This window comes from Rhinoraja longicauda, chromosome 1 (assembly GCF_053455715.1).
Source record: "Rhinoraja longicauda isolate Sanriku21f chromosome 1, sRhiLon1.1, whole genome shotgun sequence".
In the NCBI taxonomy this organism is placed as follows: domain Eukaryota; kingdom Metazoa; phylum Chordata; class Chondrichthyes; order Rajiformes; family Arhynchobatidae; genus Rhinoraja; species Rhinoraja longicauda.
Genome location: NC_135953.1, coordinates 53,989,096 through 54,014,774, shown reverse-complemented (window position 1 = coordinate 54,014,774; position 25,679 = coordinate 53,989,096). Strand labels below are relative to the sequence as shown.

At 39.4% G+C, this 25,679-nt stretch overlaps 1 protein-coding gene across 2 annotated transcripts in view; it reads left to right on the top strand.

Annotated features, from left to right (window-relative positions):
* Positions 1 to 25,679, top strand: part of adamts6 (ADAM metallopeptidase with thrombospondin type 1 motif, 6) — a 231,674-nt gene that overhangs the window by 36,234 nt on the left and 169,761 nt on the right. For both annotated transcript variants that reach the window (XR_013547164.1, XM_078397497.1), the window contains exons 6-7: positions 6,545 to 6,628; positions 7,018 to 7,163. Coding sequence is in view for 1 of the 2 variants with exons in the window: in XM_078397497.1 (XP_078253623.1) it covers positions 6,545 to 6,628; positions 7,018 to 7,163 (230 nt within the window). In the remaining variant the exon portion in view is untranslated. The remainder of the gene's footprint in view (positions 1 to 6,544; positions 6,629 to 7,017; positions 7,164 to 25,679) is intronic.

Here is a 25,679-nt window from a genome sequence, read left to right as displayed (position 1 = left end):
TAATAAGAAAAGAACAATGTCTCTACTAAAATAGAATAATAGAACTTCAAATAAACCTACTAAGCATACATGCTAATCGGGTGGAACATGCTATAGTATATAAACTTTCCCTACAATGGCCAAGGGACACATATTTCAGGAGAAAAGCTAAATGGAAACATTGGTCATTTGGCTGGGGACCTCATCTGCATCCTGGCTGGCCTGGGACAAATGGGTAGCTGCAAATGGCCAGTGGTGGATGCAGTAAGGGGGGCAGGAGCTCTGGTAACGGAAGACTGCTAGCCTGACACAAAAGGGATGTTTGCTGTTAGAGGTAGGAAAGTCACACAATTTTTTTAAAAAATGAGCCTGAAGCCCAGAGCATGGAATATCCGAAAATACAATGTATAATCCAAAGGAACGCACCTTAACCACACAAGGAAAGTAATGTTGTCTGAAATGGCTTTTGCTGCCCCAGGGTCCTTCCCACAATGTCTTCAAGTGTGTTCAGTGGCTATTCAGCTGCAGCCAGGGTGAAAAGTCAATGCAAATTAAAATCAAGACCAATGAGGGAGATAGGTGGGTAACTCCTACTTGCTGTTTTCTCCATTTAGTTAGTTACAATTTTTTGTTGTCAATCCTGATACCTGTTTTCATTAGAAGCAGACTGAAGACAAAGATGGTAGTGTGTGAATGGAAAGTAACAAAATAAACTTTTAAGCACTTCATGAAAATCTGAGACATTTCTGTATTGCTTTTCTTTGGATAGAATTGATTATATAAGCAGGGATTCGGAATTTCAGAACGTCTTTTGATTTGGTCCATACATCCTGTGATCTTTCTTTAGAGTTCCCTTATTCTACCTTCAATGATGGGTTACTTCACTTGTGACACATAAACAAACATGATTTCTCACAAATGAGTGCTTCCATGATTGAATAGTTACATTGCAGTCAGGATTGTCCAAAATAGCATGCAAGAAATTGTGAAACGTGTCCAAGTTTACAGTTCTTATAGCCATTAATTCTCGTGTTCATTTTTAAAATTGAGGTTTCTTTGCAGAACCATGCCCCATACAGTATCAGGAAATTGCACGAATGTTTCCTAGGACTTTTATCCATTAAATGTATATCCATTAAGTGTATATCATGAAGAGCAAATGTACCAATGCTATGTTAATATGTGTTCTCCAGTGCTAAGCTCCAGTATTAGGAGTTAAAATTAACAATATTAGTTCTCCATTTGCCTAATGCCTTTTTATTTAATGTTGTCAATCCAGGCCTGTTTGATAACATTTAACTTGTGTTAAATTTCAAAAGCTTTTGGCCAGGAAATTCTTCCGCATCTGGAAAGATGTGTTAAATCAGTGGAGTGAGGTGGGCCAACAATTGTTCTTTTGCTGAGGGCTCACCACTATAGAATTTTATATTGTCTAGGTCCTCATGTGCTATAGATTAGGCCCGAGCTACTCAACGTGTTGAAAGGTCTATTTTTGTGTAACCCACAATAGTGGTGCATGAAGGAAAATCAAGTCAATGTAAATGTGTGACATATTGAGATGTATGTGCACATGGGTAGTGTAGTTAGAATTCATTAAACTAGATGCATGTGTTTTCACATTTCTCCATGTCTCTTAGTGATTCATTATATTCCTGGCACAATATATATATGCCTATAATATATATATATTACACATTGGCAACAGAGATAGAAAAGAACAAACCTTGGCAAAGAATAGAAAACAGTCTTCAAATAAAGCAAAAAGGTTTAGCTGCAAGCTGATAACATTGGTGACAACTGGAAAGTTTGAGGCATGGGCAGCAGTATTGAGCTTAGTGATGGCTAACCTTGAGCAAGTAAGGGCATGGTAGAGAAACTGGACAAAACTCTGAATGAGCAGGAGAAGAGAGTGGCATGAGTGGGGAATGGCACTATTCCTAAAGAGCAGACATGTGGGCAGCTGAACACATTCAGTTGACTGTGTACTGGGATAAGATGCATCTCAATGGATCCTGGAATGTGGGAGTCACATTAAGCAAGACACTGTGGAGTCATAATATCTGGAGTTTTTATGGACTGTGCTTTTAATTGATGATCATGTTCAGACAAGATATTAAAGGCAGAATCTCACCACTGACTGTATTTGTGAAGCTGCAGTATAATGGAAGTGACCTTGAGCAATGCCAGAGGAATTTGCCCAATGCAAGATACAGATACAATGGCAGTTACAGTTGGAGAGCAATGGCAAAGCCCAGAGCTCCAAAGCCAAATGCGCAGAGGGAGCAGTCATTAATATATATGGTCATCTAATCTGTGGAGACATTGTGCATTCAGTTTTGACAGATTGGAATCAGACAAAGAAGACAAATGACTGCATAGACTCAGGTTGGTTAGATTGGAAGATGGCATGCATGTTAGCCTGTTTCTTGCGATTCATCCCGAGAAAAATAGAAATAGATTTTTAAAGCAAATAACAATGTGAAAACTGATGCTGAAAATTAAAATTTGCCTGCATAATACATCGCTATGTGGGAGCGCAAGAAAGCCATTCATCTAAGATAGTCATTCATCATCTAATGGATTCCTAAATGCACACTATGTCCACAAATCTTTTAGTGCAAATAATATTTCATTGGGAAGGCATGGTAAAATCAACAGGATAATTTCAATCCCAAACCTTCAGATATTGTGGAGAACTACACATTTTTAAACTGAGAATCAAAGGCTGGTGTGGTTGTCAATGACAATTATGTTAAAGAACATGTCTCTGCACTGTAACATCTGCAGATTTTTAGTGAGCTTTAATTGATGAACATCAACGTACGTTCAGTCAACGTACCAAAGACAGACTCTCACAGTTGACCTTACTTGTAAAACTGCAGAATCAATGGACTTAACATTGAGGAATGCCTTGGAAATTTAGGCAATGTAAGGTACAAATGGAAGTTTATAATTGTACAGTGATAGGTAAAGGGTAGAACTCCAAACAGCATTTTAAATACACATGTGAGGCTGCTTTGGTAGTTGCAACAAATGTAACACAAGACATCCCATTCACCCATTCACAACTATGTCAAACTAAAGTGGCAAAATGTTTTACCTGTTTGAAAAGGAGCAGCCTGCAAGTGTAAAACTAAGCTGGACAATCAAATCATCTCCAGTAGTGTGATTTCTTCATTCAAAAGGAAGCTTTCACCACGCAAAGATGCAGAAAGTAAGTTTACACAGCATCAGCCAGTGAGAGAAATGGAGAATTGGGGCTGTAACCATGCCACCGATGACAATATTGGACAACACAAGGAACTTCGGATGCTGGAATCCTGAGCAAATCGCACTCAACAAGTCAGGCTGTGTCTGTGAAGGGAATGGACAGGTTGGGGCTTTCTTCAGATTTGGCAGGGTTAGGACTCTTCTTCATTCAATATGCAGACAATATTCGGAAAGCATAATTACCTCAGAGCAAATGTATGGATAACTGGTTAGTGCATCAACATGGATATTGGCACAGCAGCAGCCTGTTCAATTTTAGACATGGATCCAAATCTAAGTCGGTTCTTTCACGTCTGTCAAGAGTACAGTGAATTTGAAAACATACTTGGCATTGAAGACCTTAGGCCAGATGAAACTTTGAATGAGTCTCAATAATCAATTTTTAAAACTGCCAATAATTCTAGCTGATTACACCAATTAATTTACTTTGATGAGCAAGAATTGACAGAGATTTGAAATTGGACTGGAAAGAATAATTTAATGTAGATTCTTCAAGATCCTATTGGTATACTGTGCAGTAATAATCAAGTCAAGTCGACTATATTGTTATATGCACAAGTATGGTGAGGTACACCATAACTTGCTTGTAGCAGTATCACAGCCACATAGACTCAGATAACACACATAATTTGTAGATTATTTGCTTATGATTGATATTCAGATATTTTTTTCAGTTTATAATGCCCCAATTTGCATCAGTTTTTACTATCCATATGATCATGCAATGAATAAAAATTGATACTTGGATATGATGTTAAGATTATAATTTCAGAATTCAAATATTAGGTTTTATTGCATATTCTTTACATTGAAACTGGAAAATAATCACAGAGCACTGGAGATAAATATTAATGCCAAAAAGGTACCATTCACAAATCGTTGTACAGAAAACTTCAAATGGATAAACTGAATCTGTAAATGTCCCGATGAAGACATGAGAACTTACCAAGATCAACAACTTGAATTAAAGATGGAAACAGATTGCGTCAAATGGGAAAACAGAGTTGTCTTACTGCAGATTTTGTGAAGAACTTCACAATGAATATTTTAGAGGGCCGCTGTGCTGAACAAATGCTCGAGTATCATGAGCATGAACTCTGCAGCCAAAAGTTTGGTTTATTGATCTGGATTGGATAAAGATCTTGAAGAATTAGTAGAGAAGCGTAGTTGCAGAGTCAAGCCCATGATGACATCTATACTCTGGAATGATCTTGTAAGCCATTTCCAACAAAGACTCTGCAGAATCCTCTTGCGAGAAGGGGATTGATCACACCATAGTACTCAAAAGCAAATGCTCAAAATACTCAAAGTGAAATATATTGGGCTCTACACTACAACAAAAGATAGTAACAAAGCATGAAATCCATTTTCCATGGTTCACCAGAAGTATAAGTCTTGGTTAATGGTTCTTAGTTTCATTCATTTCTATTTACAATTTTGTGCACTAAAATGAGATTATGTATATATATATTTCACCCTATCATCTAGTATCAAATAGTGCAGTAAGAATTCTCAGAGAAGCACAGAAGCCACAAGTACCAGAGGAGAGCTCAATTTTAATAATTAGACGTCCAATGGAAAACTTCTTGCTAAGCTACAGAATTATGAAATATTTCACTAGAGATTATGATTCTAGAGATTATGATTCTGCTGAGTTCCTAATGTAGAGAAGATCTCAAAATACAATTAAGCTCAGTTCAAAAAAACTTGCTGAGCAGAAGGGAAACAATTGAAATAGAAACAAAATTATTAAATTATGAATTGAGCTATTTGAAATGACTTGTATGTGTCTGTAAATATCACCTAAAAAATCTAACACTCAGAAATGGAATTTTGAAGAGAAAGTTGAAGTATCTGGTACAGAGATATATTGTGAAAATAGAAATAAAAATCAGAAGTGGACATGAAATCATTTAATTCCAGCAAGAGATGCTCAAGAGAATACCAAAGCATTGCTTCAATATGAATGCATTCTAGACATTGATCCAGTGGTGATGTTTGAAGAAATGGCACGAGATTCTGCTCAGTGTATCAAGTAAGGAGATCTCGAGTCAAGAATTGGATACAGTGCCAACAACATAAGTTCCTTTGAGAAGATCAAGGAGATTGTAAATAAGCAGATTATATAAATCATTTTAAAAAGAGGAAATTAGTGTTGTATATATAAATGTTGTGCAGGTAAATATGTAACATAACCGATGTGTTTATACACGGTTTTAGTTTGAGAGAATGGAACCAACAGGATGAATGTATTTTTGAAGTTCTCCATGTCTCTTAGTGATTCATCATATAAAGTTAGAGAAAGAATCCTTGCTCACAAAGCAGGTTGTGATACTGGTTAGTGGGTGATGAGGTGGGACACGAGCATGTGGTTGTTGGACAAAAGGTTGTGAGGTCTTGGGTAGTGGGGAGTTGAGAAGTCCATTCTTAAGTTGTGGGGGATGTTGGGGAAGAATCAGTATCTGAAATGTCATCAAAGTCAATAGTTGTGAAGCAAGATTCATTGGCTGAAGTTCTTACAGTCAGAGTTAGGGATGGTTGGAACTATTGGAATCTGGTCCGACTGTATGGAGAGGTAAAGTGAAGTGCAAGGATAGAGGAAGCTAATATATATTTTGTGGTGGCTGGAGGGTCATCGATTGTTCCTGGATGACAAGGAATCTTATTTTGCTTTTAAAGAATCATGCAATTCTTGTCTATTTTTTAACAACTGATAGGAATCTACCCACTACTTTCCCATTTAGGTGTCTATTTAATATTATTTAATCAAGCCCGAATTGTACCTTAAGATGACCATACTACTGAATGTGGGCAGTTGTCCTTTGTACCTGTATTTTAAAGTTGCTGACAATAATATCAGCTCAGAAAGTTAACAAAATCGCATTTTAAATACTGAATCCAGGGAGAGAAAGGGTTAAAAATGTCCTCAAAGTTTCAAACAATCAATTATCTTTAACATAGTTAACCGAAGTATGTAGTTGGTATATTGACTTCTATCAGTATACATCTAATGATAATGACCTCTTCTTGTGTATAAATGTAGAAATATAAAAGAAAAAAAAATGTGGGAACATGTACATTTAATGTTATTGTTACCATAAAAATTCAGATATTGATTCTGAGATATGAAAAATAAACTTTCTAACATGTTCTTGGCATTGGGTAATGTTATCTACACAAACCTATATTTAATTGTGATAGTGCAGTCACTAAAGTTATCTCAATGAAATAGAAACAAAGAGAGGATTTTTACTTTTGTCTGACTTTGTGTCTTTTCTTATTTTCTGGAGGTCAGGTTGCCAAACTTTACCGTGATTCCAGTCTAGGAAATGTTGTGAACATTATTGTCACTCGTCTGATTGTTCTTACTGAAGATCAGGTAAGACGAGGATTCTAAACTAGATATTCCCTTTGTTAAATTTGTGAATTAATGTTTTGATCAAACAGCAGTGAAACTTTGTGTTAGAAAAAATACTGGGGAAAGAGAAACGTTGGTTCTACATTTAGCCACATCATTAATGTTTTCAATAGGAATTTATTTATGTGCAAAATACTTCTTCCTTTGATTCTTCTTAATCTGAAGAACAGGGTTGAAGTCGGGCAACCGAAAATATACCAAAATGGTAAATTGTTAAATGAAATGCTATCCCAAAAGAAAAGAAAGCTACATTTAATAATTATCATCTTCATTATTATTCTTTGAAGAAAAAGTGTTTGTTGAGTAATTGATTTTCTGTTTGGATTTCTCTGGTATACGTTGCATTGTAGCCAAACTTGGAGATAAATCATCATGCAGACAAGTCCTTGGACAGCTTCTGTAAATGGCAGAAAAGCATTCTTTCTCACCAAAATGATGGAAACACCATTCCAGAAAATGGAATTGCTCATCATGATAATGCTGTTTTAATTACTAGGTAAGATGGATATTCTGGATGTTTGCATATGGGTTCTTTTGTACTGTGATAAGTAATATATATGTTTACTTCAGTGTATTTGCTTCAAAATCCTTTGGTTCTTGTTCTGAAATGTCCTTCATTTAAGTTGTTGTCTTTGATCAACCTGACCTAGCTTCCCTTGTAAGAGTGCTGAATGGATTTTAACAATTCCCATTCTCTGAATTCCTCAGAGGTAGTAGGAAGTGCCACTCTAACTATTCAAGAGGCAATGCACAGAGGAATCTAGATCAGCTTTGGAGGTGAATGGAAACCAGAACAGGGTTTACTTTGAGTACCAGCCTTGTAACACTTCATTAACGAGTTACTTTAACTTCAAACGTCCAACAAATCCATTTCTAATTTGCTTTCGACTGTTTTTGAGCAGTCTGTGGATTGAAGATATGTGGAACTTTAATTTACTTAGGTTTTGGAGTCATTGGGAGATTAAGAATAATTTATATCAATCAGTATAAAATAACTGCACCAAGGAAGTTCTATTCCTAATGTATATCCCACAATAACATCTTGCAAAGTTTTTCTTACGGCAATTCTATAACAAGTTTGACAAATGCTTGTAAAGGAAAGCTCTGACATTTTAGCTGTTCATGGAGACCTGATTGCTCTATGTCAAGTACAATTTTAGAATAATTGAAGTTTATACAGTTATACAGTATGGAAACAGTTTATTCGACTCAACTTGTCCATGCTCAACTTGTCCATATTGTTTACCTGAGCTAGTTCATTTGCCAGTGTTTAGCCCATATCCCATAAAATCTTTCCTATCCATAAATGTCTTTTAAATATTGTAATTGTACCGACTCTAACCACCTCATCTGGCAGGCCGTTCCATATAGTCAAACTACCCTCTGTGTGGGAAATAGTTGCTCCTGAGGTCCCCTTTAAATCTTTTGCTTCTCACCTTAAATCTCATTCACATTAGATTTAGATTTCCCTATGCTTAAAACAAAAACTGTGATCAATCACTTTATTTCAGGGGAAGGAATGGGGAAGGAAGCAGGAGAGCCACTCGATTTATGGCCTCCATTGTGCTTGCGTTCAAATCTCTAAGTTGCTTGCATAGCTTACTTGTAACAAGGCAGCGTAAATAACAAAATAGGTGATTGGCATTGCAGAAAAAAATAATTTCAAGGCACTGATGGACCAGTGTTCAGATTTGGAAAAGAGCAAAACCCAATAAAACTTGATGTAATCCACCTGACAGTTGATGGCTAAGCTTTTCTTTGCCCACATTTGGATAGCCAATACTTCACAATAATCTTATATAAAAATTTTTTTTGGACATTGTGAGTTTTGCAATGACGTTTGCATTTGCATATTTGCATATTTGGCCCATTGATAACTACAGTACCAATCCTGGTAACCATGCTTAGAATTACTGTCAATTACTGGGCCCCATTCCCAGATGTCAGAGGGAGAGATATCTGTTTTTTGCTGCAAGGCAGTATGAGCAGAATATACTGGTATGCAGTAACAGGTTTGCAGTTTGTTATCTAGTAAGGTCAGTAAGTTAGATGCATGCTTTCGCCATATACAGCACAAAATATCACTGCAGAGAAAACATTTATAATCACAGAAAAACACCAGACCTAGAAATGCTGTCACATGGAACACTATTTATGTTAACTTGCAATACCAAAAGGAGAAGTTGCCTTTAAAAATTGAGATGTTTTTGTGTTGTTGAAGGTATGTCCTGTTTGCATATTTTGTATCATCAGTTCCCAATTTGTACTGCGATAAGACTTCATGGAATGTGATTGTGGATTGGTCTGGTTTTTAAAATGCTGGTTTTTCAAATTGATGTGGCATGTAATTGCACACAGTGATAGAAGCTAAATGCCGATCTATGATGAAGAATATCATAATTCCAAATTAGATTAGAATCTTGATTTTGGATCATCAATATTGAAGAAAAATGCAAAGCTTATAGTTGTAGCTTCGATCGTTATCAGTTTGATCTATAATTAATGTATTGTGAATGTAATTTAAGTGATAGATGTCCACAGAAAATCCAGTAGCAGGCTTTCAAAGGAAACTATCAAAGGAAATTATCCCTCCACATTTCTCTGGTGAAATAGCTACATTCTTCCAAAAAACTCCTCCTAACCACATCGTTAACATAGAAACATGTTATGGGGTATGGGGAGAAGGCAGGAACGGGGTACTGATTGAGAATGATCAGCCAATGATCACATTGAATGGTGGTGCTGGCCCAAAGGGCTGAATGGCCTGCTCCTGCACCTATTGTCTATTGTCTATAAACAGAGAAAAATAGATGCAGTAGGCCATTTGGCCCTTTGAGCCAGCACTGCCATTCAATATGATCATGGTTGATCATCCAAAATCAGTACCCAATTCCTGCTTTTCTCCATATCCCTTGATTCCTTTAGCCATAAGAGCTAAATCTAACTCTCTCTTCAAAGCATCCAGTGAATTGGTCTCCACTGCCTTCAGTGGCAGAAAATTCCACAGATTCACAACTCTCTGGGTGAAAAAGATTTTCCTCATCTCAGTCTGAAAATGGCCTACCTCATATTCTTAAACTGTGATCGCTGGTTCTGGTCTCCCCCAACATCGGGAACATTTCTCTTGCATCTAGCTTGTCCAATCCTTTAAGAATTTTATATGTTTCTATAAGATCACCTCTCATTCTTCTAAATTCCAGTGAATACAAGCCCAGTCGACCCATTCTTTCATCATATGTCAGTCCCGCCATCCTGGGAATTAACATGGTGAACCTCTGCCGCACTCCCTCAATAGCAATAATGTCCTTCCTCAAGTTAGGAGACCAAAATTGCACACAATTCTCCAGGTGCAGTCTCACCAGGGCCTTATACAACTGCAGTAGGACCTCCTTGCTCCTAAACTCAAATCCTCTCGCAATGAAGGCCATTAGCTTTCTATTGGCTCTCCCTTATCCATTCTGCTTGGTACATCCTCAAAAATATTAGTCAATCATGATTTCCCCTTCATAAATCCATGCTGACTTTGACCGATCCTGTTTTCCAAATGTGCTGCTATAACATCTTTAATAATCGATTCAAGCATCTTCCCCACTACCGATGTTAGGCTAACTGTTCTATAATTCCCTGTTTTCTCGCTCGCTCCTTTCTTAAAAAGTGGAGTTACGTTGACTCTCCAGTCCACAGGAACTGATCCATAGTCAAGAGAACATTGGAAAATGATCACAAATGCATCCATGATTTCTAGGGCCACCTCCTTGAGTACTCTGGGATGCAGACAATCATGCCCTGGGGATTTATCTGCCTTCAGTCCCAACAGCTTACATAACACCATTTCCTGACTAATGTAGATTCCCTTCAGTTCCTCCTTCCCACTAGATCCTCAGTCCCCTAGTATTTCTGGGAGATTGTTTGTGTCTTCCTCAGTGAAGACAGAACCAAAGTACTTGTTTAACTGTTCTGCCATTTCCTTGTTTCCCAATATATATTCATCTGTCTCTGATTGTAAGGGACTTACATTTGTCTTCACTAATCTTTTCATTTTTATATATCTAAAGAAGCTTTTAGCGTCAGTTTTTATGTTCCCCTCACGCTTTCTTTCATGCTCTTTCCCCCCCCCCCTCTTAATTAACCCCTTTATCCTCCTCTGTTGAGTTCTAATTTTCTCCCAGTCCTCTGGTTTGCTGCTTCCTTTGGCCAATTTATATGCCTCTTCCTTGGATTTAACACTATCCTTGATTTCCCTCAGTAGCCACAGTTGAGCCGCCTTCCCCGTTTTATTTTTTCGCCAGACAGGGATGAATAATTTTTGGAGTTCATCCATGTGGTCTTTAAATCTTTGCCATTGCTTCTCCACCCTTAACCCTTTTAAGTATAATTTGCCAGTCTATCCTAGCCAATTCCCATCTCATACCTTCAAAGTCTCCTTTCTTTAAATTCAGGACCCTAGTCTCTGAATTAACCGTGTCACTCTCCATCCTAATGCAGAATTCCACCATAATATGGTTACTGTTGCCCAAGGGGTTTTGCACAACAAGCTCGGTAACTAATCCTTCCTCGTGATACAATACCCATTCTCAGATGGCCTGCCCTCTAGTCGGATCCTCTACATATTGGTTTAAAAAACCATCCCATATACATTCCAGGAAATCAAGGTTGGTTGGCTCAATCTATATGTAGATTAAAGTCACCCATGATAACTGCAGTACCTTTGCCACACTCATCCCTAATTTTAGGCTTGATGCTATCCCCAACCTCCCTACTGCTGTTTGGTGGTCTGTATACATCTTCAACAGGCGTTTTCTGCCTTTGGCTATTTAGCAGTTCTACCCAGACCGATTCTTCAGCATCCAAGCTAAAGTCTCTCCTTGCTATTGCATTAATCTCTTTAACTAGCAATGCCACCCGACCTCCTCTTCCTTTCTGTCTGTCCTTCCTGAATATTGTATACCCCTGCATGCTCAGCTCCCAGCCTTGGTCACCCTGGAGCCATGTCTCCGTAATCCCCACTATATCATATCCCTTAACTACTAACTGCGCATTCAATTCATCCACCTTATTACGAATGCTCCTCGCATTAAGGCACAAAGCTTTCAGGTTTGTTTTTCTCATCTCACTTCTACCTTTTGCTTCTGTCCTCCTTTTATGGCCCTCTGTCTCCTTGCATTGGTTCCAATCCCCCTGCCCTGTTAGTTTAAACGTGACCTTTCCTACACTCGCTTTCTCGTTAAATGCACGCATATGCTTCCACGTTGTTGACTCCATCCCCCCCCCCCCCCCCACCCCCACTCCCACTATACTGGTGTGATATACCATGTAGTGACTTTGCTTTGCCTTGATATAAGTGCATAAATGTAAGAAGATTTGCAATATTTTGGAGGAATCTTCGGAATCATTGTTTGAAAATATAATTTGGCAAATTAAAATATTGCAGGGACATTTTTAACCACAAATTTACACAATAAATGTTGCAGTACCATTATTGGTACTAATTCAGAAGTCTTTGGCATGTATTAAACACAGATAATGAATAATATAATGATGCTTCTATAAATTGGAATAGAAAATAGCTCTGTGGAGTGACAAGGTATTACGTTCCGCAAGGTATTTTGCCATGGAGCAATAGGAAGCGAGTTTGTGCCTGATGATTCCTCATGTAGTTAGGTTCTAATTCCAGCTGCAGAATCAGGAAGAAATATGTAATAGATATTTCCCCACATGAAAGATAGAAAATTGGCAAGCGAGTGATCCTGCTCTATTCTGGTGGAGTTTGTAACTGCTTATGAAATGCACAGGCTTGGAACTTGTTGCTGAGCTTCTGGCTAGAGCTTGCGCACAGTGACTACCAAAATCCTACAGCCTTCGCTAGTGGTGTAGATGGGTTGTATCCTGTACATGTCATAAACATGGTTGTGCTGTAGGGACTTAGCTCAAGTAGTACCATTTTGAGTTGTTCATGAAAACTTCAAAATACCTGTTTGCAACCTGTTGGTAACATTTGCATTTGTTAACTATATATATTTCCTTTAATCATCTTTTAAAAAATGTAGCTGGTATTGATACTCTGATAACATGCCAGCATTTGTATTGAACATTTTTGATGAAATAATGACCGATTGAAAGCTTTCACACTTGCATAAACTATAGGACAGTTTGTGCTGCTGTAGTGTTATTAGTTCATCTCATTACAAATGAGCCTTGCATTAATATTATCATGTTTGCCAACAGATGGAGATGATGGGTTTATATAATTCATGGTTTCCTTTCTTTGCAATAAATTTGGATTTGTTATGAGTTTATAATCTCATTTATTAAAAAGTAATCTGGTAAGAATATGGCTGTTTAGAATTGCGTAGAATATAATCATATGATAGATTATGTTTGAATGGATTTGTGACTCGGATCTTTAATAGTGATGTACCAAATCAAAAATGTAATTTCTCTGAATTTCAGAGACCACACTGATGTGAGGCAAATTGAAATAAAGTGCTGGCTTTTCATTGTGTGCTGGAAATTGTGAAACATAGGATTCTATGACTGTTTTTCTCTGTTGTCATTTATCCGGAAAACAATAATTGTTTGAACTGTGCAGTCAGGTAAAAATGGTTAAGAACAGCTGCTCTTCTTGCTAGAATGGCAACGTGCTAAAATAGCCTTTGATTATATAGATCTGTGGACAACATAATTATTCATAATTCCAATAAAAATATACGTATGCAAAATAGGAAGCAGAAAATTACCTCGAATGGGAGAAAGCAATAATGGGAATGGAACATTTCTGAATTTAAAAGTATATATTCAAAGACCTCAGCAACTCTTGCTGATGGTGCATTGATTCATCTATGAGCAAAGATGAACGCAAAGGATGAATGCATATAGGGAAACTTGAATGAGTGAATACTTTATTGTCACGTGTGACAAGTCACAGTGAAACTCTTTGCTTGCATACTCAAGGTATGCAAATAGTCGCCACATAAAGCACGCTTACAAAGTTACAAAGTATCCCGTGCCAGGTCCCCCTTTTGTTCTCCCACCCCCTCCCCTCCCCCTCTGACTCTCACGGCAGTCCCCCCACGCCGGGTCCTCCTTTGTTCCTCCCCCTCACTCACGGCGGTCCCCGCAAGCCGGGTCCTCCGTTGTTCATTGTTCATTGTCTGCATCAAACCAGTGCTTTACTCACTTGTCACTGTTTTACCGAGCAATTTGGAAGCAGGTCTTAGTTTTGCTGTGTGTTGTACTCTGTTCCCATGTCTACTGGCAGTTAGATGCAAGAGTGCACAGGATTTAGCTGGGTTTCACAGAACTTCCACATGGAACTGGCATTGTTCAGCATAAGTGCTGGCAAGTTTCAGGAGACCTGTGCAAATGCAGAAGTCCCAAACTTGTTGGCTGAATTCCTTTGGCAGTTTCATGATAGAGCTCTGCTGCTGGACTCTGCATGAGGAACAAACACAGAGCAGAAGCCTGTCTAGATTTATGCTGGAGAATCTGCCCAGGATCCTGCACTGCTTTTGGGATGATGTGAACCCATCAATGTGCAAAAAAAGATATTGAGGAACCCAAATTTCTTCTTGGCCATTAGGATTGGATGTGGCCTGCTACCATGTTTGATTTAATGCTTTTAATTATTTACAGATGCACTGAGGAGCTTTTAGTAGATTTTTTAGTCATTCAAATAATTTTTTCAACATTTAATTTTAGGTGCTTTATAAATGTTTCTTAAGTCAGGAGCCTAAAGTTTTTGACAGCTTTGGAGTCAGGGTTTTCCATTCTGTCAAAGGCTTGCAGTGAGTTTGACTCATGGTCCGGATAACTTCAATAAATGCTTTAGGAATTGGTATTTTAGTTTATTTTAATTGTCATATTTACAAAGACTGAGCTGTCAATCTTTGCACATGTGGAATCATCCAGCACTTGGACAGACTGGTCTCACTATCGGCATCTAGGTGCAGTCCAAATACATCACAGAGAAACATAGAAAATACGTGCAGGAGTAGGCCATTCGGCCCTTCGAGCCTGCACCGCCATTCAATATGACAATGGCTGATCATCCAACTCAATATCCTGTACCTGCCTTCTCTCCATACCCCCTGATCCCTTTAGTCACAAGGGCCACATCTAACTCCCTCTTAAATATAGCCAATGAACTGGCCTCAACTACCTTCTGTGGCAGAGAATTCCACAGATTCACCACTCTCTGTGTGAAAAAAAACTTTCTCATCTCGGTCCTAAAAGACTTCCCCCTTATCCTTAAACTGTGACCCCTTGTTGGACTTCCCCAACATCGGGAACAATCTTCCTGCATCTAGCCTGTCCAACCCCTTAAGAATTTTGTAAGTTATCACATGACTATCATCTAATTGAATACAGTGTGTCCACATTCAGCAATAAATAATTCTGAATCGTTGGTGTCAAATCAAATAAAGTGTTCCATACATAGTCAGCTTTAGATACTGGAAATCTGAAATACAAAGAAAATGCTGGAAATGCTCAGCACCACATAGATTGACGATCTTTCATCAGAACTTCAGTTCCCTGAATCTGCAGAAAGATGTTAAAATTTGCATCTAAATTTGTGGTTGGTGACCATAAAACCTTTGGTGACCTCACCTGTCCAGAGCGCTTTTGGTAAATTGCTTCCATTAAGGGTTTCTGTTAAGGTGATCTCATTGATGCCAATGTCAATGCTGGAGACGTAAAGTTCAACTATTTGCACAAAACTTTATAGAATGGAATATTGTTAGAAAAATAATAGTTCTGGAATTGCCTCAGAACCAGATGATTCAATCTTCTCGGTTCATTAAAGATACTGATACACAATTCTCAGAGCCTGACATCACTCCATCATTGGCAACCAGGTGTTCAATTAACTAGTGCATAAGAAGGAACTGCAGATGCTGGTTAAAACTGAAGATAGACACAAGCTGGAGTAACTCAGCGGGGCAGGCAGCATCTCTGGAGAGAAGGAATGGGTGACGTTTCGGGTCGAGACCCTTCAAATTATTATGGGGAACAAGGAAATGGCAGAAGCGTTGAACAGGTACTTTGGATCTGTCTTCACTAAGGAAGACACAACAATCTCCCAGATGTACTAGAGGACAGAGGAACTGAAAGAAATTTGCATCAGGTAAGAAAGAGTATTGGGTAGACTGATGGGACTGAAGACTGATAAATCCCATGGGGCTGATGGTCTGCATCCCAGAGTACTCAAGAAGGTGGCTCTAGAAATCGTGGCTGCATTGGTAATCATTTTTCAATGTTCTATAAATTCAGGATCAGTTCCTGTGGATTGGAGGGTAGCTAATGTTATCCCACTTTTCAAGAAAGGAGCGAGAGAGAAAACGGGGAATTATAGACCTGTTAGCCTGACATCGGTGGTGGGGAAGATGCTGGAGTCAATTATTAAAGAAGTAATAACAGCACATTTGGATAGCAGTAAAAGGATTAGTCCAAGTCAGCATGGATTTATGAAGGGGAAATCCTTCTTGACTAATCTTCTGGAATTTTCTGAGGATGAATGGCGGTGCTGGCTCGAAGGGCCGAATGACCTCCTCCTGCACATATTTTCTATGTTTCTATGTAATTAACTAGACCTGAGCTCTGGAACTGGATCCTCAAACTCACCCCTAAGATAGTCTCAGCAGGCCAGAAGTGAAGGTTTATGTATCTTGGAGGATTTTAAGACCAAAATAAATTACAAAGGTAGCCAGGATTGAGACTATAGAAGGTTTTGAAAAGAATAATGAATATTTTAAAATGTAAGGAATAAAGTTATAAATTTCATTTGAAAAGTTTAAAATTCATTCCAAAATAAGAAAAAATAGAAGCATTAATTCTGTAGATCCAATTTTGCTTGTAGTTTTTTTTTAAAATTGTAATTATCACTTGTGCTTTTTGGCCATTAATCTCCTCCACAGAAAATATTTTTCCATTTGTTCCATATGTTTTAAGTGGTCACATTCATGGACAAATCTGGCTGGCAGCCTGGAGAGTATTTGATGACACAAAGCATAATCGTCAGACCCTGATTCAGTCCTAGCTTGATGTTCACAGAAATGCTCATCTAGTTGTTGTTAGTCTTAGACATCAATCATGAAGTAAAATGCCCCTTGCATATTCCCTTCTCTACCTCAAAGATATTTTAGCACTTCTAATCCTTGGTCAGTGGCCTTAAAATAACACTTCCTTTTGGACCAGATATTTCAGCATAGAACAGAAATCAAATGAGTAACTCCGTTGATTTTAGAACAGTTACATATGTCATCACTATACAACCATCTTATAATTATCATAATGTAGTTAAATCAAAGCAATAAGGAAGAAGGGAAAGTATCATCATTGGTGATACAAGCAGCAAAACCCAACCCAGAATTGGCTCCATTGTGAAACAAACTATTGTGTGCGCATGATACAATAGTACGGAGGGCGTGAGGGTGTGCGTAGGTAGTCCTCAGTAGAAATACGCAGAGTGAAATGAAATTCACCTATATGACTGACTATAATGCTTTCCTGTGCTAGTCCCATAATGCCAGCATTTGGCCCATTTCCCTTTAAACCTTAAACCAATACCCTCTGCCGTTAGGCTCTCCTACTGAGGGGAAAAGACAGTGGCTGTTCACCTTAACTATGTCACTCATGATTTTGTATATCTATTAGGTGACCCCTCAGGTTTCTATAATTCGGGGAAGGAAATCCCAGCCTATCCAGCCTCTCTTTATAAATCAAACCCTCTAGATCCTTCCAAATCTTTTTGTGCACCCTTTCAAATTTAACACCATCCTTTCTATAGTCGGGCGACCAGAACTATAGGATATGTAGACTTGCCAACATCTTGTACAGTTGTAACATTATATTCAAACTCCTCTACACAATACCTTTACCAATGAATGTGGACACAACGAACTGAAGATGCTGGTTTACAAATTATGACACAGTGTTGGGTCAGGCAGCATCCCTGGAGAACATGGCCAGGTGACGTTTTGGGTCGAAAGCATTCTTCAATCCGAGGAAAAGTTGGAAATTAAACATATTTTGAATTGCAGAGAAGGAGGAGTCATGGAAAATGCAAAGTGAGTGACCTTTGTTAATCACAGCTCTATTAGTCTTTCTAAGATGATGCTCAGAATTATTCAGCAGATCAGTATGGAAGGAAACCATAAGAACCACTGTCAAATAAATGATTGCACATGGTTAATTGGTAATGATGACACTTTATTTCTAAAATAGATACTGTAAAGTAGCAGATGTGGTTGATACTGGAACACTGCAATAAAACATAATTCTGAAAATATGTTTTGGTGCAGATTGCATCTCTAGAATGGGAGGAGTTGGCTGCGCCTAACGGCTGCGGCTCTCTGGCAGTCTGTTGTCTTTTTTTCTTTTTTTTTGTTTGTGTCGGTGTTGGGATGGTTTTTGTTTCTGTTTTTGGCTGTGTATGTGTGATGGGGGTGTGGGGTGTGCGGGGGTGGGGTGGGGCGGGGAGAAACCTTTCTTTTATTAGGTCTTTTCCCCGGGGCGCAGCTCGCCCGCGGGGCCTTCCATCGCCCGGCGCGGCTCGGCTGCGGGACTTAACATCGCCGGCGCGGCTCGGCCGCGGGACGTTTCAGTGCCCGGTGCGGCTCGGCCGCGGGACGTTTCAGTGCCCGGTGCGGCTCGGCCGCTGGACTTAACATCGCCCGGTGCGGCCGCGGGACATTTCAGTGCCCGGTGCGGCTTGGCCGCTGGACTTAACATCGCCAGCGCGGCTCGGCCGCGGGACGTTTCAGTGCCCGGTGCGGCTTGGCCGCTGGACTTAACATCACCAGCGCGGCTCGGCCGCGGGACGTTTCAGTGCCCGGTGCGGCTCGGCCGCGGGACGTTTCAGTGCCCGGTGTGGCTCGGCCGCGGGACGTTTCAGCGCCCGGTGTGGCTCGGCCGCTGGACTTAACATCGCCCGGTGCGGCCGCGGGACGTTTCGGTGCCCGGTGCGGCTTGGCCGCGGGGCCTTCCATCCCCTTGCGGGGGCTGTGCGTGTCGTTTGCCTCGGTAGGGGTCGAGCTGCCTGTCCGTGGGTGCGGGGGGAAGAGAGGGGAAGTTTTGTTGCCTCCATCACTGTGAGGGGGTGTTTGGAGTCACTGTGATGGATGTTTGTGTTGGGGTCGGGTGTCCTGTGTTCTTTTCTTTTTTGCTGTGTCTGGCTGCTGAAATTTCGTTCGGTGTTTGTGCCGAGTGACAATAAAGTGTTGTTATGTTATGTTATGTTATGTTATAAGAGTTTGGAACTTATAGGGAATCACCACATCAAACCACCAGCATCGCCACGTGCAAATGCCACTATATGTTAAGGAACCTGCATGCTGAGCCTGTGCTATATCAAGCCAAATGCAGGAACATTGAACCATTCATTTCAATGGAGAGGAATGGTTGTGAGAAATATCAGCAAATGTTAGGGAGCATGCAGTGATTTGAAGTAATTCAGCTTACTTAAATACCTTAAAGTGTTTTAAATGGATATTGTGTCTTAATTTAAGAAAAAAATATTATTTTAAATCTTTTAACCCAGCTTGATGATCTTTCCTTAAATCATATTGTATGCCATTATCCTAAAATATTCATATTACTCTTCAGATGCTGTCTGATCGACTGAGTATCTTCAGCACTGTTAATTTAATTTTAATGTACTGTACAGTCTGCACTCAGCTGAGAAAGACCTTGCCAAGTTTTGACTATGAATATCTGGAAAATAAAACAAGGCGATGACATATATCAACTTTTCAAATAGATTTTATGCCAATGAGCTGAATAGTGAAAGGCCATTACAGTTTAGAAAGTAGGAAACATTTTGAGTGCTGGTGTGAAGTAGTATAATTAGCTTTGGAGGTGCAAACATGAAATTGTTGACACTGTACTGCCTGTATTAGGCGTGCATAATAGGATGGTGTGAAAATGTTTTAATGAATCTTCATGAGTGCAAGAATAGGTGGAAGGGGTGACTAAATTCATGAGATTGTGATGAATTGAGACTGATTCATGAGGATGAAACAAAACTGGTTATTTGGAAGTGTTTCTGAAAAGCTGGCAGCTCCATGGCAAATGTCAGACAGCAGGCGATTTGCAGCTAATTAATGTGTGGATTGAAACTGTGGAATGCTTTCATACTGCCAAATAATGTAATACAACTTAGCCTCTTTGGCACAGTGGCTGGTCAATTTAAAGTTTTAATTTTACAGGGTTCTATTTTATCATACATTTTATACCCTGGCAATATGTATTTTAACAGTGTCAATTATTTATTGATATTTTCCAGTGCCGTAGACAAAGATAATAATGTTTAATTTATTAAAGAAAACCAAAGGTTTTCTATTCAGTAGTGCCTATTATCATATTTTCCAATCAAAATCTCTTCACCCTTTAAGGTTAAAGTATCGGGCTTAGAAGATAATAAATGTTTTATTGCAACAAACTCTGGTTACTTTGAAAAATACTTTTCAGCATAACAGACATGTTATAAATTCACACATCTTTACAAACATGAATCATAAATGATTGTAACAGCTTCAAATTAGAGCCAGGGTTAACAAAGTTCTGCAGTTGAACCTTAATTATTCAGATCTGTGATGAGAACCTGCCACGATAATCACGAAAACATTTATGGTTTTATTCCCCTTTCACATGGAAAAGCCGCATCTTGCGTGGGAATTCAGTAAATGCCTCAGGAATTGCTGAAGGACATCTATAAAGGTGACTTTGTTTCTCACTGGGACTCCATTAGCAGCAGAGCGGAAAGTGGGAAGTACAGCACTGCTGACTGCTGACTTCTCATCGCAGGTAGGCTGTGTACTCTGTTGTATACAAAGTGCTGGAGTAACACAGCAGGTCGGGCAGCATCCCTGGGGAACATGGATAGGTGACATTTCGGGTGGAGACCCTTCTTCAGTGCCCTGTTGCTTGGAGAAATCAACTCAACAGTTGGGGAAAAAAAACCAACTTATAATTTTGCAACCCCTCACCCAGGTTTTGTTGCCGTTTATCTCACGCATTGCGTCCAAATGATTATGGATGAATTCCTCAGCATTAGGGTGTGCAGTTTGGTTATTTTATACGAAGACTTAATGTTGCAACTATTTGAATTTATTTAAGCAATGAATTCCATGCACTGCAAATATTAATATGGGATGTTGAAATCCATTGGAGTCGGTGATCATTTTTACTGACATGTTTAGACTGACAAACTGTCTCTTGGTCAGATTCCTGAGATTTGAGAAACAAGTATGATAAACATGTGATAAGTGGAAGCTACATTCTGAGAAAACTGAAGTAATTTCACTCTCAGAATTATGAAAAAAGTGTCCAGAGGGTGAAATGTGGTTGAAAATTAAGTTTCATTAATCTATTAATCTCATTTCTCAAATCACAATAAGATGACTGATAAGGGGGAGGGGGGGGGGGCAGTGGTGCAGTGGTTGTTACTGCCTTACAGTGCCAGAGACCCAGGTTCGATCCTGACTACGGGCGCTGTCTGAGCGGAGTTTGTACGTTCTCCCCGTGACCGTGAGGGTTTTCTCTGGGTGCTCTCACACTCCAAAGACATACAGGTTTGTAGATTAATTGGCTTTGGAAAGTTGTAAAATTGTCCCTAGTGTGTAGGATAGTGTTATTGGACGGGGTGATCACTGGTCAGCGTGGACTCGTTGGTCTGAAGGGCCTGTTTCTGCGCTGTATCTCTAAAGCCTAAAAAGACTAAAGACTGCCCTTTTTTAATGATATATTATCGTAAAATAAGGCGTGGAGCGTTTATATCTTACAGTACATTTCTAATCAGACACTGCCTGAAGGAAAACTAATTATTACTGAGCTAGAGTGAAGCTTAAAGTAGACTACAGGATATAAATGAGTGTGAAGTTCACTGAGAAAATGGATCTTGTGAATTATGGCGAAACGCTTACATTTAGATTGATTTAAATTCCAATTCTTCCTTTTTGATCACCAAGCGCAACACTGGAAAAAATACCTGACCTTAACATTCATTTTCCTCAGATGGACAACTTGGGTATTTGAGCTGTTCTGGCATGAATTTGGATTGTGACTTAAACATATCTTAACTTAGAATGTTCAGCTGAGTTCCGTAACCATCAACGCTATTTTGCATGAATGAGACTGTCAAATGTACACTTTCAGGTGTGATAAATTTGGAATATTTAACTTCAGTGCCAAAGTAACTGTGCACTCATACCTTAGTGTATCAACTTCCGTAGGTCACACAATGGGGAATACGCCCCGATCTTTATCAACGGGGACAGTGTGGAGAGAGTGTCCAGCTTCAAGTTTCTGGGCACTCACATTTCGGAGGACCTAACATGGTCCAATAACACTGCTGCGCTGGTCAAGAAGGCACAGCAACGACTGTTCTACCTAAGAACACTGAAAAAGTCTGGTCTACCCCAACAGCTGCTGACGACCTTCTACCGCTGCACCATAGAGAGCATCCTAACACATGGTATCCCTGTGTGGTATCTCAGCTGCACGGAGGCAGAGAGGTAAGCTCTTCAGTGGGTAGACCATAGAACTCAGAAGACTATCGGAACACAGCTACCAGCCTTGGAGGGCATCTACAACACACGATGCCTCAGAAAAGCCACCAGCATCCACAAAGACTCTTCACCCCCGCAACAGTCTGTTCGAACTGCTACCATCGGGCAGACGATACAAGGCCTTCTACGCCCGCACCTCCAGACTCGAGAACAGCTTCATCCCCAGGGCCATAGTTGCTATGATCCGGTCCTGCTGAGCCAGATGGTCACATCGCACAGTGAACCGGCACAGATCTACTTGCACTTTATTCTCTTTTAAAACTGTTCTAATTTGTTTCATTGGGTTGTTTAAATTAATACTGACTAGCTAATTAATTTATTGCATCGTATGGGAGGCGCATTCCCAATCTCGTTGTACCCCTGTACAATGACAATAAAAATATATTGTATTGCATTGTATTGTATCGAAGTTTTGTGTGAGAATTCCATTATCACACAAACGATAATGCAATCTGGAACTCTGTTTCTCAACAAGTTATCGAGGCTGTGGTGCATTGAAAGTTTGAAAATTCAGACAAGGTCAGTCGAAAATGTCAAAACTGAGTTTCATATACAGATGCTCCTCGACTTATGACACTTCGATTTACGATATTTCGACTTTACGATGGTGCAAAAGCAATACACATTCAGTAGAAACCGTACTTCGAATTTTGAACTTTGATTAGCGATATGCGTTTTCGACTTACGATATTTTCAATTCACGATGGGTTTATCGGAACGTAATCCCATCGTAAGTGGAGGAGCACCTGTATTTCTATTAATCAATGACATTGTGTTATATAATTATGTTAGGTGAATAGAGTTAAGAAGCAGATCACCCAAGATCTAATTTAATAATGGAATGAACAGACTTGAATTTCACTGTACCTTGGTATATGTGACAATAAACAGACCTTGAAACCTTGAATGATGGAATACTCTACTCCCACTCCTTTGATTGAATAACTGAATTGCTTTTAAAATATTCAAGGGATTGCAAATTAGAGGAAGCCATCCATAAAGTTCTGCAATATATAAAAGTAGTAACCAAAAAGCTTTGTGGCAAAATTAATGTGGAGGTGGTCAGGGTATTCTATTACTAACGAATAAATCCAGAGAACTTCTAAGCAAGTTCTAGGCCAATATTATGCCCAGGGACTTGCTATTGTCATATCTGCAACATTATGACATTGCTATGCTTGCATACACGTGAACATATAACTCCTAAACTTCTCCTGTTTTCATTTTTAATCGCATAATATTGATTTTATGTGCAACATATAGGTGATATGGTTGGTTGCAGCTTCCCTCGTTATTGGTTGAAGGAACACAGTGGATGGAGGGAGAACTGTTCTGAGAAGTAGTAGATGATTATGTAGGTACCTTAGATCCTGGTTGGGCCCATACTGGGAGGCCTCAATGTTGGGGCCTGATGCGATGGCTTTCCAGTGTGCTTTAACATTAACACTTTTCATATATATTTTTCATAAAGCAATAACAATCTTTAAGGAACCAATAATCTTTGTAATGCTGCTTGTTTAGTGGTTATGGCTTTTATTTAGTTTTGTTTGTGGTTGATTTTTTTCCACAAGTGAATAGAAAGAAATGACTGTGTTGCAAACTAATTTTAAGAAGTGGTTTAGTGAATAATAAACTAGCTTGCCTTGGCCCAGAATTTGTTGGAGTGGTGCATTTTGTGGCAAGCTACATTAGTCAAACTATTCCCCTCACTCCTCAGCCTGAAGAATTTGTGCTGAACATAAGGAGAAGTGGAGCTGATCACAACATCTTAAGAGTAATGGGGCACCCAGGTTAATGGCGTGATCGGGAATAACTAATTAAATTTAAGAATTGGAAAGAAACATTGACATAGAAATAAGGGTAATTCTTGCACAGCGAGAATGCGAAGGGAAGGAAAGAAAGATTCAGGCGTCCAATCAATCTCTGGGCATAGAAGTCTCCCACAAATTTCATTTTGGATTTATTGGTGACCATCTTTCTGATCCTAAATATTGGAAGTGGTTAAAAACCTTCTTAGTCTGCCCTCTAGACTCTCTCTCCCCTGACTCTCACTATGAAGAAGGATCTCAACTTGAAATGTCACCCATTCCTTCTCTCCAGAGGCTGTCTGTCCCACTGAGTTACTCCAGCATTTTGTGTCCATCTTTAGCGTAAACCAACATCTGCAGTTCCTTTCTGCACATTTAGTCAGCTTCACTGCTCCTCAAGGTGTGCCTACTTTGAAGAAGTTCTCCTCTCTCCAACGAGAGTTCTACAACACCCTCTCCCACTGCTCCCCCTCTGAGATTCCTCCTGGTCTTCAGCTCTATGAAACACCTTACCCTCCATTTTTCCTAGACACCCTCTCTCCTGACTCAGTCTGAAGAAGGGTCGAGACCCAAAACGTAACCCATTCCTTCTCTCCAGTGATGCTGCCTGCTCCATTGGGTTACTCCAGCATTTTGCGTCTATCTTTACTCCACTGTATTTGTAAAGGTCTGAATTAGATTACAAGTGAGTTTTTTCTAGGGAAGTGACCAGCTTAGGCAGCTTTGCCTTTCCTGATAAATACATTTTTCCAGCTTTGCTATCATCCTAGTTTTTCTCCTTCTTCATTCCCATCGCTTGTTTCATATCAGTTTTCTTTTGAATATTTGACAAAACCAAAATGTTGTTTGCCCTCAGCATAATGAAATACTGGATTCATGTACTAAATTTGCAGTGGATTTAATATAATCTACGAAAGCAAACATTGTAAATAAAGCAAGCTGAAACAGTCTTACGAATCCTCTATCCACAGTTAACAACAGAGTTAAATGAGCCATGCTTCTACCAATGACTTATTTTACTTTTGGTGAAGAATGCCTGTAAAGCTGCAAAAAGTAAAAGTTTTGTTGTTCTGATCCCAGTGCATGTGACAATTAAATACTCTTGAGTCGTGCACTCTTTATTAGAGATTGGCTATGTTGATTTTAATTATGTTTTTAGTTTTAGATACAGTGTGGAAACAGGCCCTTCAGCCCACCGAGTCCCTGCCGAATATTGATCACCCATACACTAGTTCTATCATACACATTAGGGACAATTTACAGAAGCCAATTAACCTGCAAACTTGCATGTCTTTGGAATGTGGGGGGAAATTGGAGCACCCGAATAATACTCAGGTGGTCACAGAGAAAATGTACAAACTCCATGCAGACAGTACCCGTAGTCAGGATCGAAGACGGGTCTCTGCCGCTGTAAGGCAGCAACTCTACTGCTGCACCATTGTGGCACCTGATAGAATGATATCAACTCTATTCAAAACCAATACATTTTTAGAAGTAGAACCCAGGAGTTGCAGATTATCACATGAAATTCCATTGTTCCTTTATCTCGACGTCAGCTCCTTATAATGCTGTAATCTTCTTTGAATAAATCTCCCTCCTGCACTAAGGACACTGCCTGTGTCCTCTGTCCAATGGAAT